Source organism: Canis aureus, chromosome 31 (assembly GCF_053574225.1).
Source record: "Canis aureus isolate CA01 chromosome 31, VMU_Caureus_v.1.0, whole genome shotgun sequence".
NCBI lineage: Eukaryota > Metazoa > Chordata > Mammalia > Carnivora > Canidae > Canis > Canis aureus.
Genome location: NC_135641.1, coordinates 25,718,544 through 25,744,514, shown reverse-complemented (window position 1 = coordinate 25,744,514; position 25,971 = coordinate 25,718,544). Strand labels below are relative to the sequence as shown.

At 40.0% G+C, this 25,971-nt stretch overlaps 1 protein-coding gene across 13 annotated transcripts in view; it reads right to left on the bottom strand.

Annotated features, from left to right (window-relative positions):
* The window catches only part of LPP (LIM domain containing preferred translocation partner in lipoma), a 604,338-nt gene that overhangs the window by 22,354 nt on the left and 556,013 nt on the right, over positions 1 to 25,971 (bottom strand). For all 13 annotated transcript variants that reach the window (XM_077880053.1, XM_077880050.1, XM_077880051.1 and 10 more), the window contains one exon: positions 1,664 to 1,842. In XM_077880053.1, the coding sequence (XP_077736179.1) occupies positions 1,664 to 1,842 (179 nt within the window). The remainder of the gene's footprint in view (positions 1 to 1,663; positions 1,843 to 25,971) is intronic.

Below are 25,971 nucleotides of genomic sequence, written 5' to 3'. Positions count from 1 at the left end.
TCTGGAGTGTTGAGACCCCCATACTTACGTCACCAGTCCCAAGTCTCTAATTATGCTCCTCACTCTTAGAAATGAAAGATAAATGGCATAGATATAAACTTCCATTTGTCAGAATTGATTTCCTGTTTTAATTGGTTGGGGGGGTGGGTGTCATAGATCAGTCTTTTCCAGCAACAGAAACACGTGTGCTCTGATTACATCTACCAGTCTTTCTTGGATTAGGGTACGTCTAAGAAAGGAGAGAAACAGCCACAGAAACACACTCCCCATCGGTATCTTTTCACTTCCCTTAAATAGATGCAGGTTTTTTTTTTTTCATGTGTAATTACAAGCTAAAAATATCAACAACGTGAAGTACAATTTATGCTGTGACTGCCCTTTCAAAGTGAGCCCTTACTTGTCTAATTCAGGTTGAGAATTCCTGCCTCTGGGGTTTTTTTAATTCATTCAGCCTCACGTCTTTCAGTGAGATTTTCACTTTCTTTGCTACTTGGAAAGTGGTCAGGAAATTCACTTTTAAAATAGAGGAGTCTCAGGTCCCCAGACTGCTTGTGGTAAGTTCCTCCTGATTGTTGACAATCAACAGAGCGGTGAAAATTAACCTATAAGACTGGAGGCCATAGAAAGGAGACCCAAACCGATGAGCCTCATGAGCTTTATTCCTGTGAGAGCTTTGGACTGTCCTCAAAGACTCAGACTGCCCAGCAAGCAAGCCAGGAAGCTTCCATGTCTACCACTTACCAATCACCTCTAAGGTTTTCATATGGTTCCTAAATATATGTAACAAATGTCATCAACCCATCAGCCAAGTAACAAAGGGGCCAAATCAAAAGAAGCAAAACATGAAACTATGTGATTTTCATGAAAATCTCACAGCTGTAATAGAGGAAAGAGGACCCGATGAATGAGAAAACTGAATAAGGCACATTTTTCCAGGCCCATGAGTAAGTGGTCTTGACCTGGAGACTCTACTTTCCAATCTTCCTCAAAAGACCTGCACAACACTGCATTCGTTAATTTTATTAGCAAGTGTCCTGAGCACAAGAAGGCCTGGGTAGGCAAACAGGTCATGAGAGGATGTGAATATGTTGCTAATGACATGAAACTGCCCCCAAAATGTGAGAGGCTTGTACTTGGAAGAGGAAGTGAATTGTTCTGTGCCCATGTCCATCTCCCTGTGACCTCCTTGCTATAGACTGGCAAAGATGTAGAGGTCAGCTCTATGGCTGTGACACCTCGGGATCTTTAAAACAGGCTCTGTTCTAATGACCAGACTGAAAAGCTCAGAGGCACTGAGCACTTTGTCCACTGTAACACATCTTGTTCATGTTGAGGCCAGGGAGGGCTAACCCAGGATCCTTCCTCTTTCCAATGCACATACTCTGCAGTTGAGTCAACTTTCTCAGAACCAGAGCCACATGAAGATGTGACAGATCATCTCCAGGGGAGCCTTCATGCAGAAGCCAGGCTGGAGGACTGGTTGGATTAAGTGATACCCATTCCCACATTAGAGGAGGGGGATAAGCAAGCTCTTTATAAGGTCTCACCAAATCCTGAGATCCTACGGCTCTGAGAAAGAAAAATGTGTGGCCCAGATATCAGATAGTAAGAACAGACTCCCAAGGGGACTGGCAGGCTGGAAGGGACAGAGCAGACTGCCTACTTGTGGAAGTCCTCAATGCAATGAATGAGGCCACCAGCATCCACGGTGAACGGGATCCCATCAAGGCTGCGGTGGCACATCACACAGGTAAAGCAGTGAGGATGATAGGCCTTCCCGGTGGCTCGCAGAATCCGCTCCATGATGGGCTTAGAGCACACACTGCACTGCTCCAGGGTATTCTGAGGAGGGAAAGAAAAATGCCAGCGTCAAGTTGGATCTTGCAGAAGCTCCATGTATTTAGTCCCTTACAGCATGACAAGCACCATTACAGACACATTGGCTTATGTGCCTATCACAGTGCTTGGAAGAAGGCAGAGAACATATTAAGGAAACACATAAGATGGATCAAGTGTCTTCTCTAAATTCACCCAGGTGGTAGGTGGCAAATCTAGAACACATGTCTTCTGACTTCTATCTCTCTTCTACCACTGTTAGAAGGCTCAATGGCAAACATTTTTGTTAAGGCAAATATAGTAGCTATTTCTGGTTTTGTTGCAGCAATTTGGTTCTGCTGTCATAGTGTGAAGGCAGTTGTAAACAGCACACATGTAAACGGGCTGTGTTCCAATAAAACTTTGTTGACAAAAGCAGGCTGGATTGAGCTCACAGCCGTAGTTTTTTGACCTCTGAACTACATTAACCCAGGTTCTCCCCTGGAAGAACACTTCACTCTTCTAAAACTTGACTAGACATCAAAAACCTGATGGGGTCACCAAGGACCTTTAGAGTGGTCTGCCTGACAATGGAGACTCGCAGAGTGTGCCAGGTGTAGAAGCCAATCAGAGCTCAACATAATCAAGGAGGCTTTTGATGATGTAAAGCCTTGAATTGAATACCAACCCCAAGTGTGGTACGATGAGCTCTTGATGGAAATGGTGAACCCAGAGGGGTTGCCGTTTTGGGAAGTGAATTAAGAAAGTCAATTTCTCTGGCTTTAAAAATATGCTGAAATTAAAAACAACAACAATAATAAACCAAAGCCCTCCCCAAAAGAGAAACTATATATTGAGTCAGGACTCAGGAAGACTGTTAAAATTAGCCATTAATTTCCATCCTGCCCCAGAATCCCATGCTGTCTTCCCAAACAACCATGTTTCACATGTAATATGCTATATTCCAAATGAGATGTCTAGACCGATTCAGTTTGCAATCTAGAATAAACCCAGGATGGGGATTAGATTGATTAGAAAGATACAGGACTGGAATTGCCCTCTTACCATGAAAACTTTTAAATGGCCATGATGCAAGTAATGCCTATTGGTAGATAACTAGTGTGCTGATGTCTCAACCATAGCGAGAGTCTCTGGTTGGCTTCCTTGTTTGCATCTCTCCTCATGTAACACTTCCCTATTCCCAAAGTGACTTCTGGTTTCCTTTCCAAAGCACAGATGGGACCAAGTAACTTTGCTGCTAGCAAAAACTTCTACAGCTCTACAATGTGAAAAGAGCTAGTTCCTTGCCTGACATTTCAACCTCCCTTTCTAGGGTCAGATTTCCCTAATGTCTCAGACTGCTCACTCTTACTCAAACCTTTAAGAAACTTCCGCACTTCTGTGCATTGGCTAATACCTAGTATGAACCATAATTTGTCATTTTGACCTTTCAAGGTACAGGCCAAAAGGCAACTCTCCAGTGAAGCCTTCCTCAAGGCTTCAGTTGGAATCATTGCTTCTTTCTCCACTCTTCCCAAGCAACCCCATTAACATTGCTTATAGCACTTACAGTGTTCATTCTATTAACATTTTTTTCACATTTGTCTATTTCTTCTACTAGACTAATTTCTTTAAGGGAAGGGGCCATGTCTTTCTTTTTTAATTTTAAAATTTTAATTCCAGTGCAGTTAACATACAGTGTTACAGTAGTTTCAGGTGCACAATACAGTGATTCAATGATTCTATGCATCACACAGTGCTCATCCTGAAAAGTGTACTAACCTATTTCACCCATCCCCCCATTCATCTCTCCTCTGGTAACCAACAGTTTGTTCTCTTTAATTAAGAGTCTGTTTCTTCATTTCTTGCTAACTCTTTTTTCCCCTTTGTTGGTTTCTTTTGTTCCTTAAATCCTACTTATGAGTGAAATCATGTGGTATTTGGCTTTCTTTGACTGCCTTATTTTGTTTGGCATTTTAATCTCTAGCTTCATCCATGTTGTTACAAATGGCAAGATTTCATCATTTTTTGTGGCTGAGTAATATTCCATTATCTATCTATCTATCTATCTATCTATCTATCTATCTATCTATCCATCCATCTCACACTGTCTTTATCCATTCATCTATTGATAGATGTTTGGGGGTGCTTCCATAATTTGGCTGTTGTAAATAATGCAGCAATGAACCTAGGGGCCCATGTATCCTTTCAAATTAGTGCTTTTGTATTTTTGGGGTAAAAACTCAGTAGTGTGATACTGAATCTTAGGATAGTGTTATTTTTAACTTTTTGAGGAACCTCCCTACTGTTTTCCATAGTGGCTGCACCATTTGCATCCCTGCCAATAATGCACAAGAGTTCCTTTTTCTCCACCTCTTTACCTTTCTTGTGTTTTGATTTTAGCCATTCTAATAGTAGTTTGGATTTACATTTCCCTGACAATAAGTGATATTGACCATCTTTTATGTCAGCCATCTGGATGTATTCTTTAGATCAATATCTGTTCATGCCTTCTGCCCATTTTTAAATTGGATTATGACGTGTGTGTGTGTATTGAGTTGTATACATTCTTTATATATTCTAGATACTAACCCATTATTGGATATGTCATTTGCAAATATCTTCTCATATTTAGTAGGTCGTCTTTTAGTTTTGTCGATTGTTTCCTTCACTGTGCAATAGCTTTTTATTTTGATGTAGTAGTGAATGGTTTATTTTTGCTTTTATTTTCCTTGCCTCAGGAGATATATCTAAAAAAGCATTGCTATGGCCAATGTCAGAGAAATTACTGTCTGTACTCTCTTCTAGGATTTTCATGGTTTCAGATCTCACATTTAGTTTAATCCATTTTGAGCTTATTTTTGTGTGTGGGGTAAGAAAGTCATCCAGTTTCATTCTTTTGCACGTAGCTGTTCAGTTTTCTCAATACCATTTATTTGAAGAGACTTTTTCCCATTGCATATTCTTGCATTTTTATCAAAAATTAATTGACCGTGTAATTGTGCCTTTGTTTTTGGACTTTCTATCCTGTTTCATTGATCTATGTGTCTATTTATGTGCCAGTACCATACTGCTTGGATTACTACAGCTTTGCAGTATAACCTGAAATCTGGAACTCTGATACCTTCAACTTTGTTTTTCTTTTTCAAGATTGTTTTGGCTATTAGGCTCTTTTGTGTTTCCATATAAATTTTACGATTTTTGTTCTAGTTCTGTGAAAAATGCTGTTGATATTTTGATAGGGATTGCATTAAATCTGTAGATTGCTTTGGATAATATGGACATTTTAATAATATTTGTTCTTTCAATCCATGAGCATGGAATATCTTTCCACTTGTGTTATCTTAAGTGCCTTTTGTCAATGTTATATTCTTTTCAGAGTACAGGTTTTTCACCTCCTTGATTAAGTTTATTACTAGGTATCTTATTATCTTTGGTGCAATTGTAAATGGGATTATTTTCTTAATTTCTCTTTCTGTTGCTTCATTATTAGTATATAGAAATGCAATGGATTTCTGCATATTGATTTTGTCACCTGTTGCCTTAAGGAATTTGTTTATAAGTTCCAGTAGTTTTTGGTGGAGTCTTTAGGGTTTTTTATATGTAGTATTATCATGTCATCTGCAAGTAATCAAAGTTTTACTTCTTCCTTACCAATTTGTTTTTTTTTTTTTTTTTTTTTTTTTTTTTTTTTTTTTTTTAATTTTTATTTATTTATGATAGTCACAGAGAGAGAGAGAGAGGCAGAGACACAGGCAGAGGGAGAAGCAGGCTCCATGCACCGGGAGCCTGATGTGGGATTCGATCCTGGGTCTCCAGGATCGCGCCCTGGGCCAAAGGCAGGCGCCAAACCGCTGCGCCACCCAGGGATCCCTTCCTTACCAATTTGGATGCCTTTTCTTTTTCTTTTCTGAGTGTTATGGTTATGACTTCTAGTACTATATTGAATAAAAGTGGTGAGACTGGACAATCTTGTCTCATTCCTGATCTTAGGGGAAAACTCTCAGTTTTTTTTACCATTGACTATGATGCTAGCTGTGGATTTTTCATATGTGGCCTTTATAATGTTGATGTATGTTCCCTCTAAGCCTATTTTGTTGGTTTTTACCATAAATGTTGTACTTTGTCAAATGCTTTTTCTGCACCTATCAAAATGATTGTATGGTTTTAAACCTTTCTCTCAACGATGTGATGTATCATGTTGGTTGATTTGTGAATACTGGACCACTCTTGAGACCTAGGAATAAATTCCATTGATCTTGGTGAATAATTTTTTTTTCATGTATTGTTGGATTTGGTTTGCTAATATTTTGTTGAGGATTTTTACATCTGTGTCCATCAGTGATACTGGGCTGTAGTTTCCTTTTTATGTGTGTGGTGTCTTAAAATGGTTTTGGTATCAATGTAATGCAGGCCTTGGGGACCATGTCTTAAGAATGTATTTTGCTGTCTCATACCTAGAATAAAACTAAGTCTAGGATGAATGTGTGCAAAAAGAATGAATGAAGGAGTACTGTTTACATCATACCCGGGAATTGCTGGACTGGTCTGACTCTCCTGACTCTGGAATCCATACCAAAATGAATTGGTAAATTCATCACCATCCTCTCCTCAAAGCTGTGGTTGCTGGAGGTTCTGAAATTGCTTAGTACGCCTCTGGTCACAGTCTAAACTCATGGAAACTATTAACCTATTTTCCCCCCATTTTGAAGTGGTGAAATTAAAATAGCAGAAGAACATAAGATGAAAGTTTGGAGAAAATGATGCTCTGGACAATGAGGGCCCTGCTTTTTTTCTGTCCTGGTGATCTGAGCTGATGTGGCTGCAAACTGTCTTCCCAGGGCTTGTGTTTTGCTCTTCTGTGGGTTTTAACTTTTTTTTTTTTTAAAGGCAGCCCTGTAATGGAGTTGAACAAACCAGAAAATGCTTGACCAGAGAATGTTTTTGTTTGCATTGAGGCTTGGCTACAAGATTTAGTCCATTTACTCAAAACCAGCAGCAGCATATAAGGTTGAGTCAGTTTCTAAGGAAAGACTTTATGGTCTGTGGAAGCACTGTTTAAAGGACAGGTAATCTGAACATTTATGCTACAAAGGAAAAAACAGTGTAAAATATGCCTAAAGTGAGACTACTATAAAATGCCCACAAATCAGAAAATAAAGTGTCTATGAATACAGCTGACTGGAAGCTTGGGCTACCAAATGATGGAGGACATATGAAACTTCTTTGGTCAGCTCCCTTTACTGTACCCTACTCCTTTCTTTTTTTTTTTTTTTTTTTTTTTAAGATTTTATTTATTCATGAGAGACACAGAGACAGAGAGGCAGAGACACAGGCAGAGGGAGAAGCAGGCTCCATGCAGGGAGCCTGACGTGGGACTCGATCCTGGTATCCAGGATCACGCCCTGGGCTGAAGGCGGCACTAAACTGCTGAGCCACCCGGGCTTGCCCTCCTTCTCCTTTCTAACTCTAACTGGTTCACTAGGAGCCAGAGAAACATCTTCTCTTTGAAGAAGAGTAAAGACTCTTATGAAGCTTACCATATTAAGTGTAGTTACCATACAAAGTTGTTACGGTATTATCGACTCTTTTCCCTGTACTGTACTCTTCATCTCCGTGACTTATTAATTTCATTAGTGGAAGCTTGAATCATTATGCTGTGCACATGAAACTAATATACTAGTGTATATCAGCTATACTTTATAATAATAATAATAATAATAATAATAATAATAATAATTACCTAAAGGATACAAACGTAGTGATTTGAAGGGGCACACACACCCCAATGATTATAGCAGCAATGTCCACAATAGCCAAAATATAGAAAGAGCCCAGATGTCCATTGACAGATGAATGGATAAGGAAGATGTGGTATACACACACACACACACACACACACCCAATGGAATATTACTCAGCCATCAGAAAGAATGAAATCTTGCCATTTGCAGTGACATGGATGGAACTAGAGGGTATTATGCTAAGCTAAATAAGTTAGTCAGAGAAAGACAAAGACTACATGATTTCACTCAGAGGTGTATTTTAAGAAATAAAACATCAATATGATGAAAGGGAAGAAAAAATAAGATGAAAACAGAGAGGGAGGCAAACCATAAGAGATTCTTAACTCTAGGAAACAAACTAAGGGTTTCTGGAGAGGATGGGGCGGGATGCGGTAGCTGGGTTTTGGACATTAAGAAGGGCACATGATATGATGAGCACTGGGTGTTACATGCAACTGATGAATCTCTACATTCTACCCCTGAAACTAATAATACACTATATATTAACTAAATTGAATTTATAATTTATTTATTTATTTTTACAGAATAAAGAGAGAGAAAGAGGGGTAGAGAGAGCAAGTGAGGGGAGCGGCAGAGAGAGAATCTCAAGCAGACTTCCTGCGGAGAATGTAGTTGGATGCGGGGCTTGATCCCATGACCCACGATATTATGACCTGAGCCAAAACCAAGAGTTGAATGCTTAACTGATTAAGCCAACCAGGTGCCCTTAAATTGAATTTACTTAAAAAAAAAGATGCATTCTAAAAAACAAATAATTAAGTAAATAAAATAGTAAAGGGCTTTTACAACATTAGAGAGGAGGGAATAAGGAGTTCCTCTAATTTAGGCCTTTGATTTCACAGGTGAAAAACAGACCCAGAGCACTAATACAGTTGGACGTGAGTCACGGGGTTCATTAGGGACAGAGGAGGAACTAATACCCCAGGTTCCTGTAATTCTCTAATTCATATACAGACCTGATTAATTAATTGTGTTGGCATAGGGAGCAGAAGTTGCTAGATAAAGAATAGGGATTGTTCCTCTGCCTTTGTTAACACCCACTATATGGGTACTTGGGTAAATAATTTCTCTCTGTGGACCCATTTTCTCAACTGTAAAACAATGATTAATTTTAACTCTGCAATTGTATTGCTCTGTGATGGGTCAGAATGAACAACACTGGGAAGAGGGCAATGTTTCCATTACTAGAAATATACTAAAAATAACTGGGTAACCTCTCATCTAACGTTTGAAAAGTTCATGTGTTAGGAACCTGGACTGTATAATCTTTACTATGTCTTCACCACTTGAAATTCCAGAAATTACTAGTGGTAGATTTTCTAGCATGACGAAGGAAGATCTTTATGTCTTCTTATAGAAGGTTATTTTAAAGCCAGACCAAAAGATGCCTCTTTGCATAAACCTAAGGCTCTTCTAAAGTCAGTTAAAATGAAATGGCTAATAAATAAAATAGTTTTTAAGAAAATAGAAAAAGAAGTAAGTCTTCAAGCAAATAAGTGAAAGAAGGTCATCTCTAAGTTTGTCTACTCAAAAGCATCTTGTGTGTGTAGCAGGGGTGTTGTGGCTGATTGGGCAGAGGGTAAGAGTTGGTGGTGGTTAAGAAGGAAGAGCACACTCCAGCATAAGAACCATCCAGATCAGTAGAGTGTTTCATGACCTGGCTCTGGATCCATCTCAGCTGCTCTTTTCCATGGACCCCACCTTCCAGCTGCTACTCTGAACTCTCTTTGCCACCTCTTTAATAAGCTATGTTCTTTTACAAGCCCAGAATAGCTCACATCTTTCTTTGCCTAGAGAATACCTATTCAATCTTCAAAGTTAAGCTCAAATGTCACCTCTTCTGCAAAACACTTCTAATTCTCCCTCTGTTGTATCCTAAGTAAAATAAGTCACTTTTCTTCCACTCCCATAGGATTATACGATGCTTCTCTGATGACACTGCTATAACATACTCGATTTTATGGTTTACATCAAGCTCTGCTACCAAAAACAGTGAGCACCCCACTCTTGCTACAGGGAGCCATAGTCATAGGTCAAGCTTCCTTGGAAACAGATTCTGAAACAGAGATTTGCACGTGGGAAGTTATTGAGATCAGTACCTGTGAGAGAGTATAGGAAGCCCCTGGGCAGAGGGAGAACCTGGACTAGGATGCAGTCACAGCAAAGGCGACTCGTAGTTCGCTGGAGACCTCTGGAGCTGGGGTTGTCTGCACAGTTGTTCTTCCTGGACAGTAGGGGGTAGGACTTTCATCTACCCCTGCATCTACCAGCCAATGGATATAGGAGGCTTTTAAGGAGGAGAGTGATCCTGGGTGAAGAGGTTACCTTCAACTGAGAGTAATTAGCAGAGAATGAACTCTGCTATGAATGGTTAACAGGGAAATGAAAGCCTAGGTCCTGAAGGAAGATCTGGACCACAGCATCCACACCACAACCATCCTTGCCTAGGATCTGCACGGTTCCTGACACACACTTCGGCAACTGATGACCAACCATGAAGCACCTTATAGCTGAAGCTGAACGAAGAGTCTAGATTTCTTTTCTTTTTCAAACACTCTAGGCATTGTTTGAGGATTTTTTTTAGAATCTTTAAAAATTGTCTTAGGCAGTTACTCCAATGAAGGTATGGTTAAAGGGAGAAGATGTGAGAGTAGCAGAGAAAACAAGAAAGCTACTAAAAGGCACAGCTTATAAATGTTTCCAAAGTGATGGCAATACAATTGTGATTAAAAGCACAGAGTTAAGTGAAAATAAAAATAAAACCACAATCAATTCTTGTACATGAAACTCTCAAATGTAACTGTTTTTAAATTAGAGATACAATCTGGTTGTATCTTTTCTATCCTTGGGTACTGTATAAATAACTTGTCTAATTCACAGGCAGAGAGCTAGAAGAATCATCTGAATATAAATGAAGCATATAGGTAACATAAGCATTAACTACTAGTAAGATGATAGGGAAATATTTCCAAAATTTACATATTGCATAGGTGTGTATGCGTGTTCAATGATGAGTATTTTAAATCAAGGCACGTAAGTATTTGAAGATTCGGAAGACTACAAAGTGCTGCCATTTAGAAATGTTAAAATTTTCATTTCATAAAATTAAAATGTGATCTTACATTCAATGTTTATTGTTTTTTTAGGTACAAAAGCAGTTTTGAAACAGCAAAGACTCTTGGAAAAAAACGAGGGTGACATCTCATTTCTAGATATACTTTTGGTTTTGTTGGGATAAGAATAACAAAGAAAAAGAAGAGTTTGAAGCTATTAGGCCTTTAAGATCTTTAGAGATGACTCCTCTTGTCCAGGAGTTTCAACTCCCCTCTCTTGCCTGCTTCTCCCATAATCCTTCGCTCAGGGAAACAATTACCAGGAAAGCACATCAAAAACAGTCCCAATCACTTCTGGATGAAGAGCATGAAAGTATGGTGATGGGGGTGAGGGTGCCCATATTATAAGTTTAAAAAAAAATGATTCTAGTCCAACTACCAGATTCTAGAAACTAAGGCACAGAGAGGGGAAACACCTAGTAGCGGATCTGGAGTTAGAATATTAGTCTCCTAATTCTCCCCTCTGTGGCTAATCCCCTGCCGCATCACACTATGCCTATGTTGTATCTCAGCAGACACACTCTGTATCACACATATAAGGCATTCAGGCTGGCTACCCACAAGTTACACGCATATAAATATAGAGAGGAAATGTGTCGAGATCTTAACACAAGTTTGTCTACAGTCAACTTCATGGGTTCCTACAGGGTAAGGGACAAAACTCATTGTTGCATCCCCAGCATCTGCCACTGTATCCTTGCAAAAAATCGGTGCTCCCCAAATACTGGTTAGATGATGAATTAATAAACTCTGGATATGGACTTCACATAAAATGAAATTATTCTATTTAACCATGCAAAAACACTTCTGTAGTCCAGAGCTTCTTGATAGGCAGGGTGAGACACAGTGTGCCTCACTGGGTCCCAGGTGTACCATTTAGGGAGTTAGAGGGGGCCAGGGGTTCCCATAGTTCCTGAGTGGTTACCCTGGGTCAGGAGAAGCCCCATCCACTGATTCCAGTATGCTGAGTAAGTGCCATCCTTTCCCACGTGGACCATGATGTAAAGGAGGTTGTGAAGCACATATGAAGTGTTGGTGTTCACAAGGAAATAGCGGTGTGGTAAAGAGGAGCCGAGGGCTATGACTCAGCACACCTCCACGGAAAAGCCAGTGACATTATACAAAACTCAAAAATTATATTCCCTACCTTAATTTTGTACTTTAAACTTTTTCTTGATTTTGATAATCAAGAAGACTTCCCAAATGATGACAGTACTTTTGGGGTTCCCTGTAGATGAAGACATCATTTTACCTTGGTAGTTCTCTTAATATACTATGGTACAACATCTCCCTGTAGTTCTGCCTCCCAGTGAGGCACGTTTCTTTTTCTTTTTTTAAAGGTTTTATTTATTTTTTCATGACTGACACAGAAAGAGAGAGAGGCAGAGACATAGGCAGAGGGAGAAGTGGCTCCATGCAGGGAGCCCGACGTGGGACTGCATCCCGGGACTCCAGGATCATGCCCTGAGCCCAAGGTAGACGCTCAACCACTGAGCCACCCAGGTGTCTTGGCACAGGTTTCTAATTAAGAGGTTTTTGACTTTCCAAGTGTTCTTCATCTATATGCAGATCTTTTTTTTATGATTTATTTATTTATTTATTTGAGATTGAGAGATTTGCATGCATGCATGCACATGAATGGGAGAGGCAGAGGGAGAGGGGGAGAGAATCTCAGGTAGACTCCTTGCAGCATGTTGAGCCTGATATGGGGCTTGATCTCATGATACTGAGATGATGATCAGAGTTGAGACCAAGAGTTGGACACTTAACTGACTGAGCCACCCAAGAGTCCCTACCCATATATCTATATTTTAATCTAAACTTTTATTTTCTTATTTTTAAATCACTATGTATATCTCTGTTTGTATCTGTATCTAATATGTGCTTCGAAACAGATAAAAAATAAGAATGGTAAGCCCAGTGTCATCTCATGCCCATGACTGTGATTTTTTAATCAGAATCAAAATTCCTATTCTATAGATGAGAGTTCTTATTTTTACAGATTGGAAAATTCTTGAGTCAGTTTATTAGATGGCATCAAACTCTTAGAATGTGTTGTATTTGATGTCATTACCCACACACAAAAATGACAACTATGAAACATGTAACTAGAAATTTAGTAAAAGAACTCAACGTTCGTATTTTTTGTTCACTTCCGCTATTTTTTTGAGCACAACTCTTTGCACCCAATGCCTGTATTACCTCAGCTTTCATATAAATCCCCTTTAAAGAAACTTTTTGCATGATTTTGTGATGAGCAGAGCAGCCGGCCTTCCCATTTAATTTAGCATTACAGAAAGTCTAGAGAGGGGAACAAAATGTTCAACATTCTGGCAGGTACAGAGGCAGAGAGAACAAAGATACTATCCCTGCCCTCAGAGGTTCCCAATGTAGTGGGAGGAGCAGACACTTCTATAAATAACTATAGGCAAGGGGCAGAACACATTGCTATTATGGAGGAATGAGTAATGTGGGATGGAAACACAGAGAAGAGAGAGTAATTACTGAATGGTGAGGGAACAGGCAACATGGCGGTGGTGTGTGATGCTGGGAAGCCAACTGGGTGGGATTTGAGTTGGCTTTTTTGGCGGGGGGAAGGATATTATGGCACTCTCTGGAATTGATGTTGTGTTATAAGGAGAGTTTTCATTATCTAAGTGGCAGATACACCTACAATGAAACAAAACTCCTTTCACAGAAAGAGTCTGTTACAAAATCAGTGTAGTAAGCAGCACTGGTGAAGGGGAACTCAACATTGCCAGAGATGAACATCTGTGGATCAACCTAACATAAAGGATGTGTAGGACTATTAATGTAGAATTTAGAAAAAAAAAATTCTTACAAAATTTTACGTGTATATTTGGATTAAATAAACTGGATTTAAAATTAAGAAGTATGTCCTAAAACCACAGGAAAAAAGGCTGATGGAAAGGACAGAAAGAACAGAACAATTAAGTTACTTTATTCAATTTTGCCATGAGCCACAAGTCACATTCTTCACCAATTAAATAAAGCCCTGTTGCTTATTCTGAAGCACTCAATTTGGGATTATTATCTGAGCTTTGGGAAATTAAAAAAAAGTCCCATCACAGGACATTTAGTTTATCTATACCTTAAAGCCTGGAGTGGTGGTATTTGACCTTAAAATTGTGTAACCCTTGTAGTACGCTAGCTTTCCTTAAACACTTCTCTTGTATGTCTCATAAGCCTTGAGGCATAGGATGAAGGCGGAGGGGGCTGAGCCCTGTTGAGTGTGCCAGACCTTCATGCCAGGAGCAAAATTAAAAGATCACACGGCACTCCGCGGAGACTATTGTGAGAGGGGGGAAAAAAGAACAGAATTCCTTTCCTTCCCAGCCAAGTCAGATCACAGATTTGCCTTTACAACACCTTCAAGGTACAGTCTGTTGGGACTTGTCAACTCAGGAACTGGAGGAGAGCGTTTGTCATATGCAGTGAGAGAAGTGGTGATAGATTCAAGAGACCTGGGCTGGGAAGTCCAGGCAGTGTTCCTGACCTTGTTGGCCTTCAGTTTGCTCATCTACTAAATAAGATTGAGAATGTCTATATTGTAGTACTGTGAGCACTGAGATCCACAGATGAAAGGAAGTGCCCAGTGCCTGCTGTATACTAATTTGTTTTGTGTCATTCTCCTTACAAATTCGAAGGGTCTAGGACATATATTTAATTCACTTGTCATTCCTTGATCACTTAGTTGAATTACTATATATAAGCACTACATGTCTATTTTTTCTAATTTGTCCTTCACCATCGATTTTAATGTATTTTCATATCTCTACTTTCTTTTAAAAAATGGAGTAGTTAAGGAATCCTGTGTATGATACTCTGGGACCACTGGATAATATCATAATATAAAATGAGCTTCTGGATTCCTAAGAGATATTCCTTCTCTTCCTAAGAATTTTGTGGAAGAGATGTTCTTACTTTTCTAAGTAAACATTATTGTATCTCAAACCCATACATTTCTTAGTCCTTCTTAAAAGTAATTTACATTATTTTATGCTCCCCAAACAAAAACTGACAGCTTGCCTTGCTTGAGTTTTTAAAGTTTATGAAGTGCACATGAACAAGACCTCATTTAATCTCTAGAACAATGTATTACATTACATCTAGAATTCTTCTTGTCCTGGTTACATGCTGCAGGACTATAAACGTGTTCGGATTTGAACCTATGTCTTCTAAGTTCAAAGACAAAGTTGTTCATTCTTCTACTTCACACTGTCCTCCTGGGTATCTTCACGTAATGCCAATCACACTGAATGTAGTTATGAATCTTTAGTAAACTGCTGTGCCATAGCTTACAACTACATGGTTTGCTTGAGCTTGAAAAAAATTATGAAAATCATCTTGTTCCACTCTCTCCCCTTAAATAGGAGGATATTGCATTCAAGGAAGTCAATGCCTAGTGTCGCAGACTAGGGAAAGAGCTGAGTTCAGGGCCCTAATGCCCCAGTTTCTATATAGCGCTTTTTTCCAGATGCCATGCTGGGTCGTTTTGGAGTACCAAAACTTCACTTTGGTGTTCTCGCCCTTGTCAGCAGTAGAAATATGACAACTAATATTGGTTAGTTGTTGACATAATTATATGGCCAATGAAAAACCATTAGTTGAGTATTTGACATAACGAGTTTTTGCCACTGTCAAAACAAGGCCATCTCCCACTGGTAAGTATGGGGGCCCTCTGGCCAATGACTCAGCTAATCCTATCTTCAGCCTCCTGGCATGATGTCTTAGGTTCACTTTTCATAACTCCTGCTACTTGCAACTTGTAAATAGAGGTTACTAACAGAACTCAGATAAGGTTCCACTGAGGTAGTCACTTTCTAGAGTAACTGGAACTTCAGAGCTTCTTGAATAAAATTCCATTATCTGAGTGTCAAAGTTTTCATCTTAGAATGGGACACTAATTATTGTCCTGTCTACTTATAGAATTTTTATAATTAAATGAGATAAGAAATGTAAAATGCACTCTTAACAAAGTAAAGATTAACTATAGAGAACAAATTGGTTGTGACCAGAAGAGAGGTATGTGGGGGGGAATGGGTGACGTAGGTGATAGGGATTAAAGGGTACACCTATCATGATGAGCACCGAGTAATGTATAGAATTGTCAAATCACTATACTGTAACTGAAACTGATATAACACTGGATGTTAACTATACTGGAATTAAAATACAAAAAAATTTTAAAAAGAATGTAAAGAGATGTAAAGTTACTGGGTTTTTTTTTTTTTTTTGAGGGAAAACCTTTTATTTTTTATTTTTCTTTTTTTTAAGATTTTATTTATTCATGAGACACAGTGAAAGAGAGAGAGAGAGAGAGAGAGAGGCAGAGACACAGGCAGAGGGAGAAGCAGGCTCCATGCAGTGAGCCTAATGCCGGACTCCATCCCGGACTCCAGGATCACACCCTGGGCCAAAGGCAGGCACTAAACCGCTCAGCCACTCAGGCGTCCCTGTAAAGTTATTTTTATAAAATTCTTTTCCCTGGGCAAAATTACTGTTCCATAGGAGGAATGACCCAAATTCTTGGCTCTTCAGTCTCTAATCAACTGAGCCTACTTTCTACCACTCTTATTACAGAAAGAAGATAATATGAGATATACACAGAGACATCCATAATCCCATGCATATTGTGTTTCGGAAAATACAGTATGCTTTTTTTCCTTTCAGTTTTCTTTTGGTGTCAACAGACATTTTGCGTTGTTACATTTTTCTTTCTTTTACATACATGGAACACCTAATAAATGATAGAACAGGTACATATTATGCATTTAGAGTGTGTGTGCACATGCACAAGTCTCAAGGAAGGTGTAATTTGTCACAGACTCTTCAACCAAGTCCCTGATGCCCGTGCCTGTGAGGTGCCATCTTGACTACCCTTAATTTACAGGGACAAGAGGCCTCAATTGGGAAAATGATTTATCTCTGGATCACAACACTAAGTCCAGCACTGTTTGAAACTAGGACTGCTGAAATAGATGTTTATGGAACTCCTGCATGGGATTGTGACATGGAAATGACCCTAAGGCAAGAGCTGTGCCTGGTCTTGGAAGGCCAGACACTGGCAGTGAGGTCTGTTGAAAGCATTTGCTTCTTCTGGCCTAAATTCCTATACGTATAAAATAAGAGACTTTATGAAATAAACCTCTTGGTCTCTTGAAGCTCTGTGATTGATTTGAGGACTGAACAGAAGTTTCCACAAGGCAGTGCTCTTTGTCCTGTTCACTGCTTCAACCCCAGTTCACTGAAAAATGGCTGGCATACAGAAGAAACTCAATAAATTTTAATTAAGAAAATGAATGAATGATTGGGAGTGAACACTCCAAAGAGTCATCCAATAGCACATTACTACCATGGACACACCTGAAATTCCCTAACAATCTTCAGATGGCCTTCCATCACCACTCTATCAAGTAGCCCCCTTTTCCTTTGCCAGACTCGATCTCATTGCCTTGTTACTTTCTTTATAGCCTCATCACTGTCTGATATCACCTCACGCATTTAGTTGCTGACATGCTTATTGTTTATTTCCCCACCAGGCTGAGACACCACAGCATTCACAGTCTCGGAGTAATGCTTAACACATACCAAGCACTTAATAAGTGTTTGTTGAATGAGAAAAGTAAATGACATTAATCTAACATCTAAGGTCTCTTCCAACCCTTGGGTTCTTTGATTCTATCTCAACAAAAGTCTATTTCTCAAAAAAAATTCATGCTACAAATTTCGCTAAGAAAACACACGATCTGAAGTTAATCACACAGCATAGATAGAGCAATGCTCTTTTACTTAATGGCATTTGTCAACTGTGGGTAACTGACCCATCCAGGGGCAAAACCTAAAACTAGGGGTTTAAGCAATGATGTTTTCAGCTACATGTATACATAGTAATGACTGCCTGCCTGCACATTTCAAATCTGAATTAAATCCATTGTGAATCATCCATTAAAGTCAGGATCTGCAAGCAGAAACTAGAAATGTTCCCAATACCATTCTGCTCACGTGTCAGCTCCCTTCAGAGTTGCCTGAAACTCAGCTCTGCCAAGTTGTTTATTTTCTACCTGGCTTTATGAATTGCAATTACTTCCTAAATTATAACAAGCCACGAGTGGTCTGAGCCAAACAACTAGGGTCATAGAAGGTCTATCCTTGTACTCCTGGGGATGACAGAAAAGCTTGTTTGAACCAAACTTGATCCTCTTTCAAAAGAAAGGGAAAACTTTAAGCCTCTAACTCCTGGGAGTGGCAAAGAGAACAGCCAGAGGGCCATGAGCTAACTTCGATTCTCTGGAGATCAGTTGAACAAATTTGGCAATGATTTGGCTTCTGTGGAAAACAAGCCCTTCTAATTACAGTTCTGCCGACGGGAAGACAAAAGACAGCACCATGGCTGAGAAAGGCCATTAATGACATGCCAACATCATGGCTGCGGCTGTGGAGTTTCCTTCTGAGCAGAGTGCTGTTGACGTGAACTCCAAACACCCGGCTCTGGAACCCATTCACGGGAACGCAGCCTCCTGAAGAGCACAAAGGGAAGTCGGCAATGTGATTTACTTCCTTTAAACTGTGTCTTGGCTGTAATATTTTCTGACACCAGAAATAAAATAATTCCATGTTTTGGTTCCTCTCTGCGTCCCCAAGGAGCCCAAAGTGGTTTACATGAAGGAGGTATGAAAGGGACAGACAGGAGGATAGGGTTTTCCATTCTGTAACTGCTGAAAGACAAAGGGGACAGAAAATACAGATGTTTTCTCTTTACTGCTGCAAAAGGGCGGGGGGCTAACTCTTCCAATGTCTCTGGAATGCAAATTTTCTTTCACAGTTTAGCAGTCTTTTTTGGATTTCAGCACAGTGAACTAACACTTTCCTGGATTCCAAGACCTCCAGAGAACCAGATGGAGGGGAGGAATTGGGAAAAAAAGAACCCACGCTACTTGAAAAAGGTATGAATTTCTCACTCTGCATTCAGCCAAAAGCTCTGAAAATTAGAAGAGCGAAATCACTTTTGATTTGTTCAAATGCATGCCACCCTAGAGTTGTTTGTGGTGGGTAAAAAAAAAAATCTAAAGTGATTTGATGGTTTAGAGTCTGCGTTCAGTTTAAGCTAGGAAGCAAACTTTAACAGAGATGGTATGTTTACTATCAAAGGCAGGAAATAATGTAGATGGGAGAGACTGCACTAGATGATCATGCTCTATGCGGTGCTCTAAAGCCAGGGACCCTTCCCCAGTGCTGGACTCTTTAACTCAACATTCAAGGCCCTTCAGGATATTGTCCCACTGTCCTTTCCAGGCACCTATCCCACCATTCCCCCAAGGCAGTCTTCATTCCTGTCAACCCATGCTTATTAACACTTCATGCTTCTTGTCCTTGTATGGCTATGCATGCACTGATGCCTTTGCCTTGAACATTTTTCTTTACAAGTTACATGGCTCAACTTTCAGGCCCAGAACATGTGAATATTGCCTCCTTTATTAATCATTTCCCTCCACTTTTGTTACTGCACAGCACTGCTCATACCGTCATTCTAGCAGGGACCCCATATAGGGGTATCTATGCTGTAGGAAATGCTACCACGAAGTCCACTTTCCAAAGATGACAACACCAACACATACCCCATCCTGCACATTCCTTTTCCAGTATAACCCAGACAGTCCCGCTACGCACAGGTGGGGTCTGGGAGGACATGTGTACTAGTTTTTTTTTTTTTCTTAAGATTTTATTTATTTATTCATGAGAGACACGGAGAGAGAGGCAGAGACATAGGCAAAGAGAGAAGCAAACTCCCTGCAGGGGGCCTGATGCGGGACTCGATCCCAGGACCCCAGGATCATGCCCTGAGATAAAGGCAGACCACCCAGGCACCCTAGATATGTGTAGTTTTTATTGGGATAAATACTTGAATAAATCTCTTCGACAGATTTTTATGGAACATGATTTCTGTCATCTTCTCCTCCTAATCATCATTCTCTGCACAAGTTCTAGGATGTCAGGCTCCCTTCAATGTGTGGGCCCCGGAAACGAACACATTACACAAGGAACTACTGCATTCCCTGTTTGGCACACTCATTTTTATACAGGTACAGTGGAAGACAACGTTTACTTTTCTGTGGTCTTATATATTATTAATGATCTTGGGGTCAGGCTATCTCCCCTGCAAGTCTTTAGTTTTTTACCTGGACATCTGTTAAGTTAAATGACCCTTATATATACTTGTATCATTAATTTTTTTTTTTTTTTAAAGATACTCAGCTTTTTTTAAATTTTTTTTTTATTTATTTATGATAGGCACACAGTGAGAGAGAGAGGCAGAGACACAGGCAGAGGGAGAAGCAGGCTCCATGCACCGGGAGCCCGATGTGGGATTCGATCCCGAGTCTCCAGGATCTCGCCCTGGGCCAAAGGCAGGCGCCAAACTGCTGCGCCACCCAGGGATCCCTGTATCATTAATTTTTAAGCTAAGAACAAAATTGGCTTTTGCCCCACTTAGACCCTATGTTGTTGGATTTGGGTCATGGTGCCAGATAATTGATGGTTTTCATAATGTTAATGATAATATTTTATATATTCCAATTCCTTCTGTCCTTTACCTCAAAGCAACAAGTTCAGGTCAGATAAACTTCAAGAGCTATAGTTTTGCTACTGCTAAAACATGTTTGACATCAGATTGAACATCACCTTTCCTACATCCCATCAGGCACCAAGTCCTATCGTTTTGCCACTAAATATTTAAATTCCACCCATTATTTGCTATCACTGCCGTATCGTTCCATCCCACCTAAATGGATGACAATAGCCTCCTAACTGGCCTCTCAGCCTCCCGTTTCCCCAGCCCCAGTCTTTCACACTGATCTGCCCCGCAACACACCAGCCCATCAGACTCCCTTCTGATTCCCAGGTCACCTCCAGACCTATTTAATTGTTACCTCTGGGACCGGAGTTCAGGCATCCGTAACTTCTAAAAAGCTCTATGATTGTGCTAGATCTTCCCGATCTTTCAGGATTGGCTGGAATTTGAGTTTTTATAAAGCGAGAAAGAACAAACAGTGCATCTGAACAAATTTACTATGGGTATCTGGAGAAGAGTCGAGGATTTAGATTCCTTGCAATTATTTTCTGGGGAGTGAGATTGTCTTGGGGTTGGAGGAACTCCGAGGGAGGAAGGAGAAAAGAGACAGAGCTGACACTTGCCAACAACAGACACCTGTTCTGTATGAGGCACAGGGCTGGGCTCTTTCATGGATACTATTCCATTTAATTTTTTTTTTTAAGATTTTATTTATTTATTCATGAGAGACACAAAGAGAGGCAGAGACACAGGCAGAGGGAGAAGCAGGTTCCCTGCGAGGAGGGACTCAATCCCGGGACCCTGGGATCATGACCTGAGCCAAAGGTAGATGCTCAACCATGGAGCCACTCAGATGTCCTTCCCATTTAATTCTTAAAACAATATTAGGATAATGATAATATCACTATTTGAGAGAAGAAACTGAAGTTTAGAGTTTTTCTTCATTTGTACCCAAAGTCATAAATTGGCACACACAATAAATGTGGATCTGCTTGACTCCTATCTATGAGGCCTCAGGATTAATAAATACAAACATTTCTTAAGCAAAGGAGAGACACTCTAGGATGGATATACAGTGGATATACAGTGATGAATTTGTACATGTTCAAAGTGATCTTACAGGCTTTAATTAAAGATCACATCTCCATGAGGAAAATCTATGGTATAGTAGAAAGAGCATTTGACCAGAAGTCTGGAAATAGAACACTAGTCCTGGAAATGTCATTAATTTGCTGTGATACCCCTTGATAGTTGTTTCTCTACAGCTGCTCTTCTCTTCTTTCTTTATAACCTTCAAATTTTAGCTAGGTACACAGCCGTCCAGAATACATAATACATTTTTCAGCCTTCAATGCAGCTAAGTTTGGCCATGAGCCTGCATTCTGGCCAAAGAGTTAAAAGGGGAATGGATGCATCCTTAGAAGTAAGGGGTCTGCCCCCAGTTCACTGAAATACGGGAGCAGCCACCCTGACCCTTCATTAAAAGCTGTGCTGAGCTCATGGCAGAGGAACACAGCAGCAGACTGGGTCCCTGCCTACCACTGTCCTAGGTCCCCTACCTTCCCCGGTGATAAAGAAACAAACATTACCTGTTTTGTCACTATTACTGTTTTGTGTCACTCTAGCTGGACCTAAGCCTAACTAAGACACTTGCTTTTGCTCAAGTCCAGTTATTTATTTTTCTGTGTCTCCATTTTCTTATTTACGTAACAAAGAAGTTGGGGTAAATAATACCAAACGTCTATTTCAGGCCTCATATTCTCTGTGACTAAATGGCAAGCCATAAAGAAAAGATTTGGAACTGAAATCAGGGTCTCGAAAGGAAATCTGCACTCCCTTGTTCACTATAGTACTACTCACAACAGGCAACATCTGGAAATGACCCAAGTGTTCACTAACAAATGGATGGGCAAAGAAAATGTACATACATACAGTGGAATATTAAGTAGCCTTTAAAAAAAAGGAAATTCTGTGATTCACAACAACATAGATAAACCTGGAAGATGTTATGCTAAGTAAAATAAGTCAGTCACAGAAGGGCAAATACTGCATGATTTTGCTTACGTAACATGTGACATATCTAAAATAGTCAAATTTGTAGACGGACGTAGTACAATTGTGATTGCCAGGAGATGGGGGAGTGGGGAATGAGGAGTTGTGGTTCAATGTGCGTCAAGGTTCAGTTATGCTACATGAGTAAGTTCTAGAGTTCCGCTATAGTTAACAATTTGTGCACTTTGAAGTTTGTTAAGAGGGCAGATCTCATGTTAAGTGTTCTTACTACAAAAAACAAAGACAAAACAAACCAAAGAGAAGCAAGGAAGCTCTGGGAAGTATGGGATGTATCTATTATGACTGTGGTGGTGGCATCACAGATGTTTGCGTATGTCCAAACTCACCCAATTGTATATATTAAATATGTGCCATTGCATATCACTTATACCTCAATAAAGCTATTAAAGCAAACAAATAATCCAGTCCTAATATTAAAACAAACAAACCAAAACTTCCTTCCTCTAGCAGTTTGGCATGCTGATATACTAGTGATTGGTCCTTTAAAATCTTTGATTGCTACACCAATATCAGTAGAAGCTACTGGATGAGGGGATCTATCCTGTGCACATTTCCAGTTTAGACAGCTATCAAGCCATTGCCTATTACTGGCTATTCTAGTGATATTCCAGGCAGCTCAGCCCCACCTGGAAACTCATGGGACCAGGTTTAGGGCTTTGATGGTCTGCATAAGCCTCAACCCAGAGCCTGTTCTGCTCGAATCACTCTATGGTGGGGACATACACAGTAGTTAGACAAGATTATAAATCCTCAGTGATTAATAGTAATCACAACTGTGGAATCTCATGGAATGAAGAACGGCATCTTATGATGCCATCTGAAATCTGCATCTTAACATCACCCATTTGTTTCACATCCACTAAACTAAGGACTGTTTCTGCTGTCACCAGTGTGAAATATCACTCACGGTTATAGGACCAGCCTAGGGATTCCATACATCTCTTTTCCTTACTGGTTTTCCTGGTTTCAAGAACGGGTATTTGCCTGACAACTTGTTAGAGTTCATGATAGTGTGCATGAGACAGAGAATGGAAAAAAAAAGAAAGGATACAGCTGCTTGGGTCCTAATGTTAAGCTTTCATCCTTCAGCACAACTAGGCTATTGACTTTTAGGTATATTTTCAACAGTCTTATTGATATTTTCCAAAGCCTTGAACTACAAAGGACATTAAATACAATGCTATCTTTCCAAAGACCTCTCTTCATTCTGTTTGAGATTTTATGGGAATCCTACTCACTTATCCAAAGTAAAAACCCCATTCTTCTTTGACTTCTCTGTCTCTCTTGTTCTTTACACATCTAAACAATGCTTGCACCGTGGTTCAGATTCTTGGCATGCCTGGATAGATAATGGTAACATCGTTCATCAAGGATCTTTCGGACACCAGATTTGCTTTCCTCCAAAAGTCTCATACTCAAACACAAGACCTAGAACAACCACATCAATGAATGATGTGCTTTGTGTAATAAACAGTACCTAATAAACAGTGGCGGGGGGCACTTTGGCAAATTGCAGGATGTACGTGCCAACTGAAGGTAGAAGGTCCTTTTAAGTTCCAGTTGGTTGTTCCCAGGCAGAAATTGTGAAGTCTACTTTTGATCAAAAGCTGTAAATCTAGATGTTTATGTGCATTCTCACAAATCATCGAAATTTGCAACTAGTTTAAAATTTTAAAAAAATCTTTCGAATATCAGACGAAATACATCTGAGAGTATCTGGTCTCAAAGCAGCCAGTGTGTGACCTCTGCCCTATGCTACTGGGTCATCCGTGCTACCCTGTCAGAGCATAATTCTTAAATGAAGATAGCATCAGGTCTCTCTACTTTGCCTAAAAATCATGAAAAGATCCACCGTAACTATAAGAGAAATGCTCCTTGGCAGCCTAGCGAGAACTGGCACAATCTTGACTGCTGGACATTCAGACATTCCTCTTATGTGCTAGACATTCCAGCCAAATCAGAGTGCTTGCATTTCCCTGAACATGTCCTACACTTTCCCCCTTGGGACTGCTCTTCATAGTGCTCTTCCCATTTCATCTCTGACCGGAAACTCTAGGTTCTGGCCATATGTGCACATTGGTTGCTGTCTCTGTCTTCATCCATAGTAGTTTTACAGGTATATTCTGTGGGATTTGTTACACTGTGTTCTAGTTTTGTATACACGTTTGTCTCCCTCATGCTATTTTGAGCTCTCTGAGAAAGGACCAAGACTTACCCATCTCTTGCATCTCCTAGCACACTGTCTGGTACAAATCAGTAGGCGTGCAATAAATCTTCCTTGGCTAATGGATGACTGAACAGAAGCACAAATTCTGAAAAGCCTTTAAGTGGATTCTGTTAAGGTAAACAGTGTGAATCCTCATCTAGCTTAGGTGAGACCAGACTTCAAAGAAGAAAGCGGGTTTAGAACACAAAGGGAATGGTCTGGAAGTCTAGGCAACAATTACAGCCATTCTCCTTATCTGAGGTAAGCAACAATAACAAACACCTTGTAGTCATGGAGCATCTTTCTTGGATGAGCTCTCAGCGCAGTGCGGATATTATCTCCTTCACCTTGTGCGTGAGTCAACTTGCTTCAAGGTCACAGTCAGGCTTTGGCAGAAACAACAAACGTAAGAGCTCCCAATTCCCATGTTAGTGCTGAGTTCCAGAGCATAAGTTCTCGGTTAACAGTGCTGTCCTTGCCACAGACACATAGCATATACACCAGAGGAAACATATGAAAGAAGGTGGCCATGAAACCTCTTTAGCTATGCTTCTCACTCTCTCATGTTCGATCAAGGAGAACAAAGTAGAGCCACTCCAAACCGTTACCGGAAGAGGGGACCAGTGCACAATTCTAGCAGGTAACATGTCTCCTGCAGGTGAAAATACACTATATAGTGTGGATTTGTTTTTAGTGGATCACTAGTCTTCTTTCACGTTCAGCAAATTTTTAATTTCTCTTGAGGTTTTTGCCATCCTCTCCCACGCTTTCTAGAGATAGAGGGATGATTTCCAGATTCCAAGGCTGTCCAAGTCTCAGCTGCAGAATCAGGAGACATATCTTCCTGTACAGAGGTCTTATGTCTGCCATGAAGCACAAAGTGGTCACGTAACGAACATTCTGATTATGTCCCTCCTGGTCCTTTACTTCACCAGGTCATTGAAATATGTTTTCCTGGATCTAATCACAATTTGGAGAGATATAAGCAATAATGAGAGGACTCAGATCCTGTGAACGTGAAAATAAAGTTTATGCTTCATTCTGGAAGTTTCAAAGTAGAGTTTCAAATTTCAGGCTTTAATATCAATGTTATAATGAGAAGTAGCAAGAGTAACAACTCCAAAGTAATTGCATTACTACCTTTATTGGGTTCCTACCTCATGTGCCATGAATTTTACATGGATTATCTGAGATCCTCAAAACAACCTTGAAAAATAGACATCACCATTCCCAATTTATAAGTAAGAACGCAAAAGCTCAAAGAGGTTAAGTGATTTTCCAAAGCTGTTCACCTGGAACATAGGTGGACCAAGAGGGAAAAATTAGCCTTTCTGATTCTGTAAGTCCACATGCTCTTTCCCACCC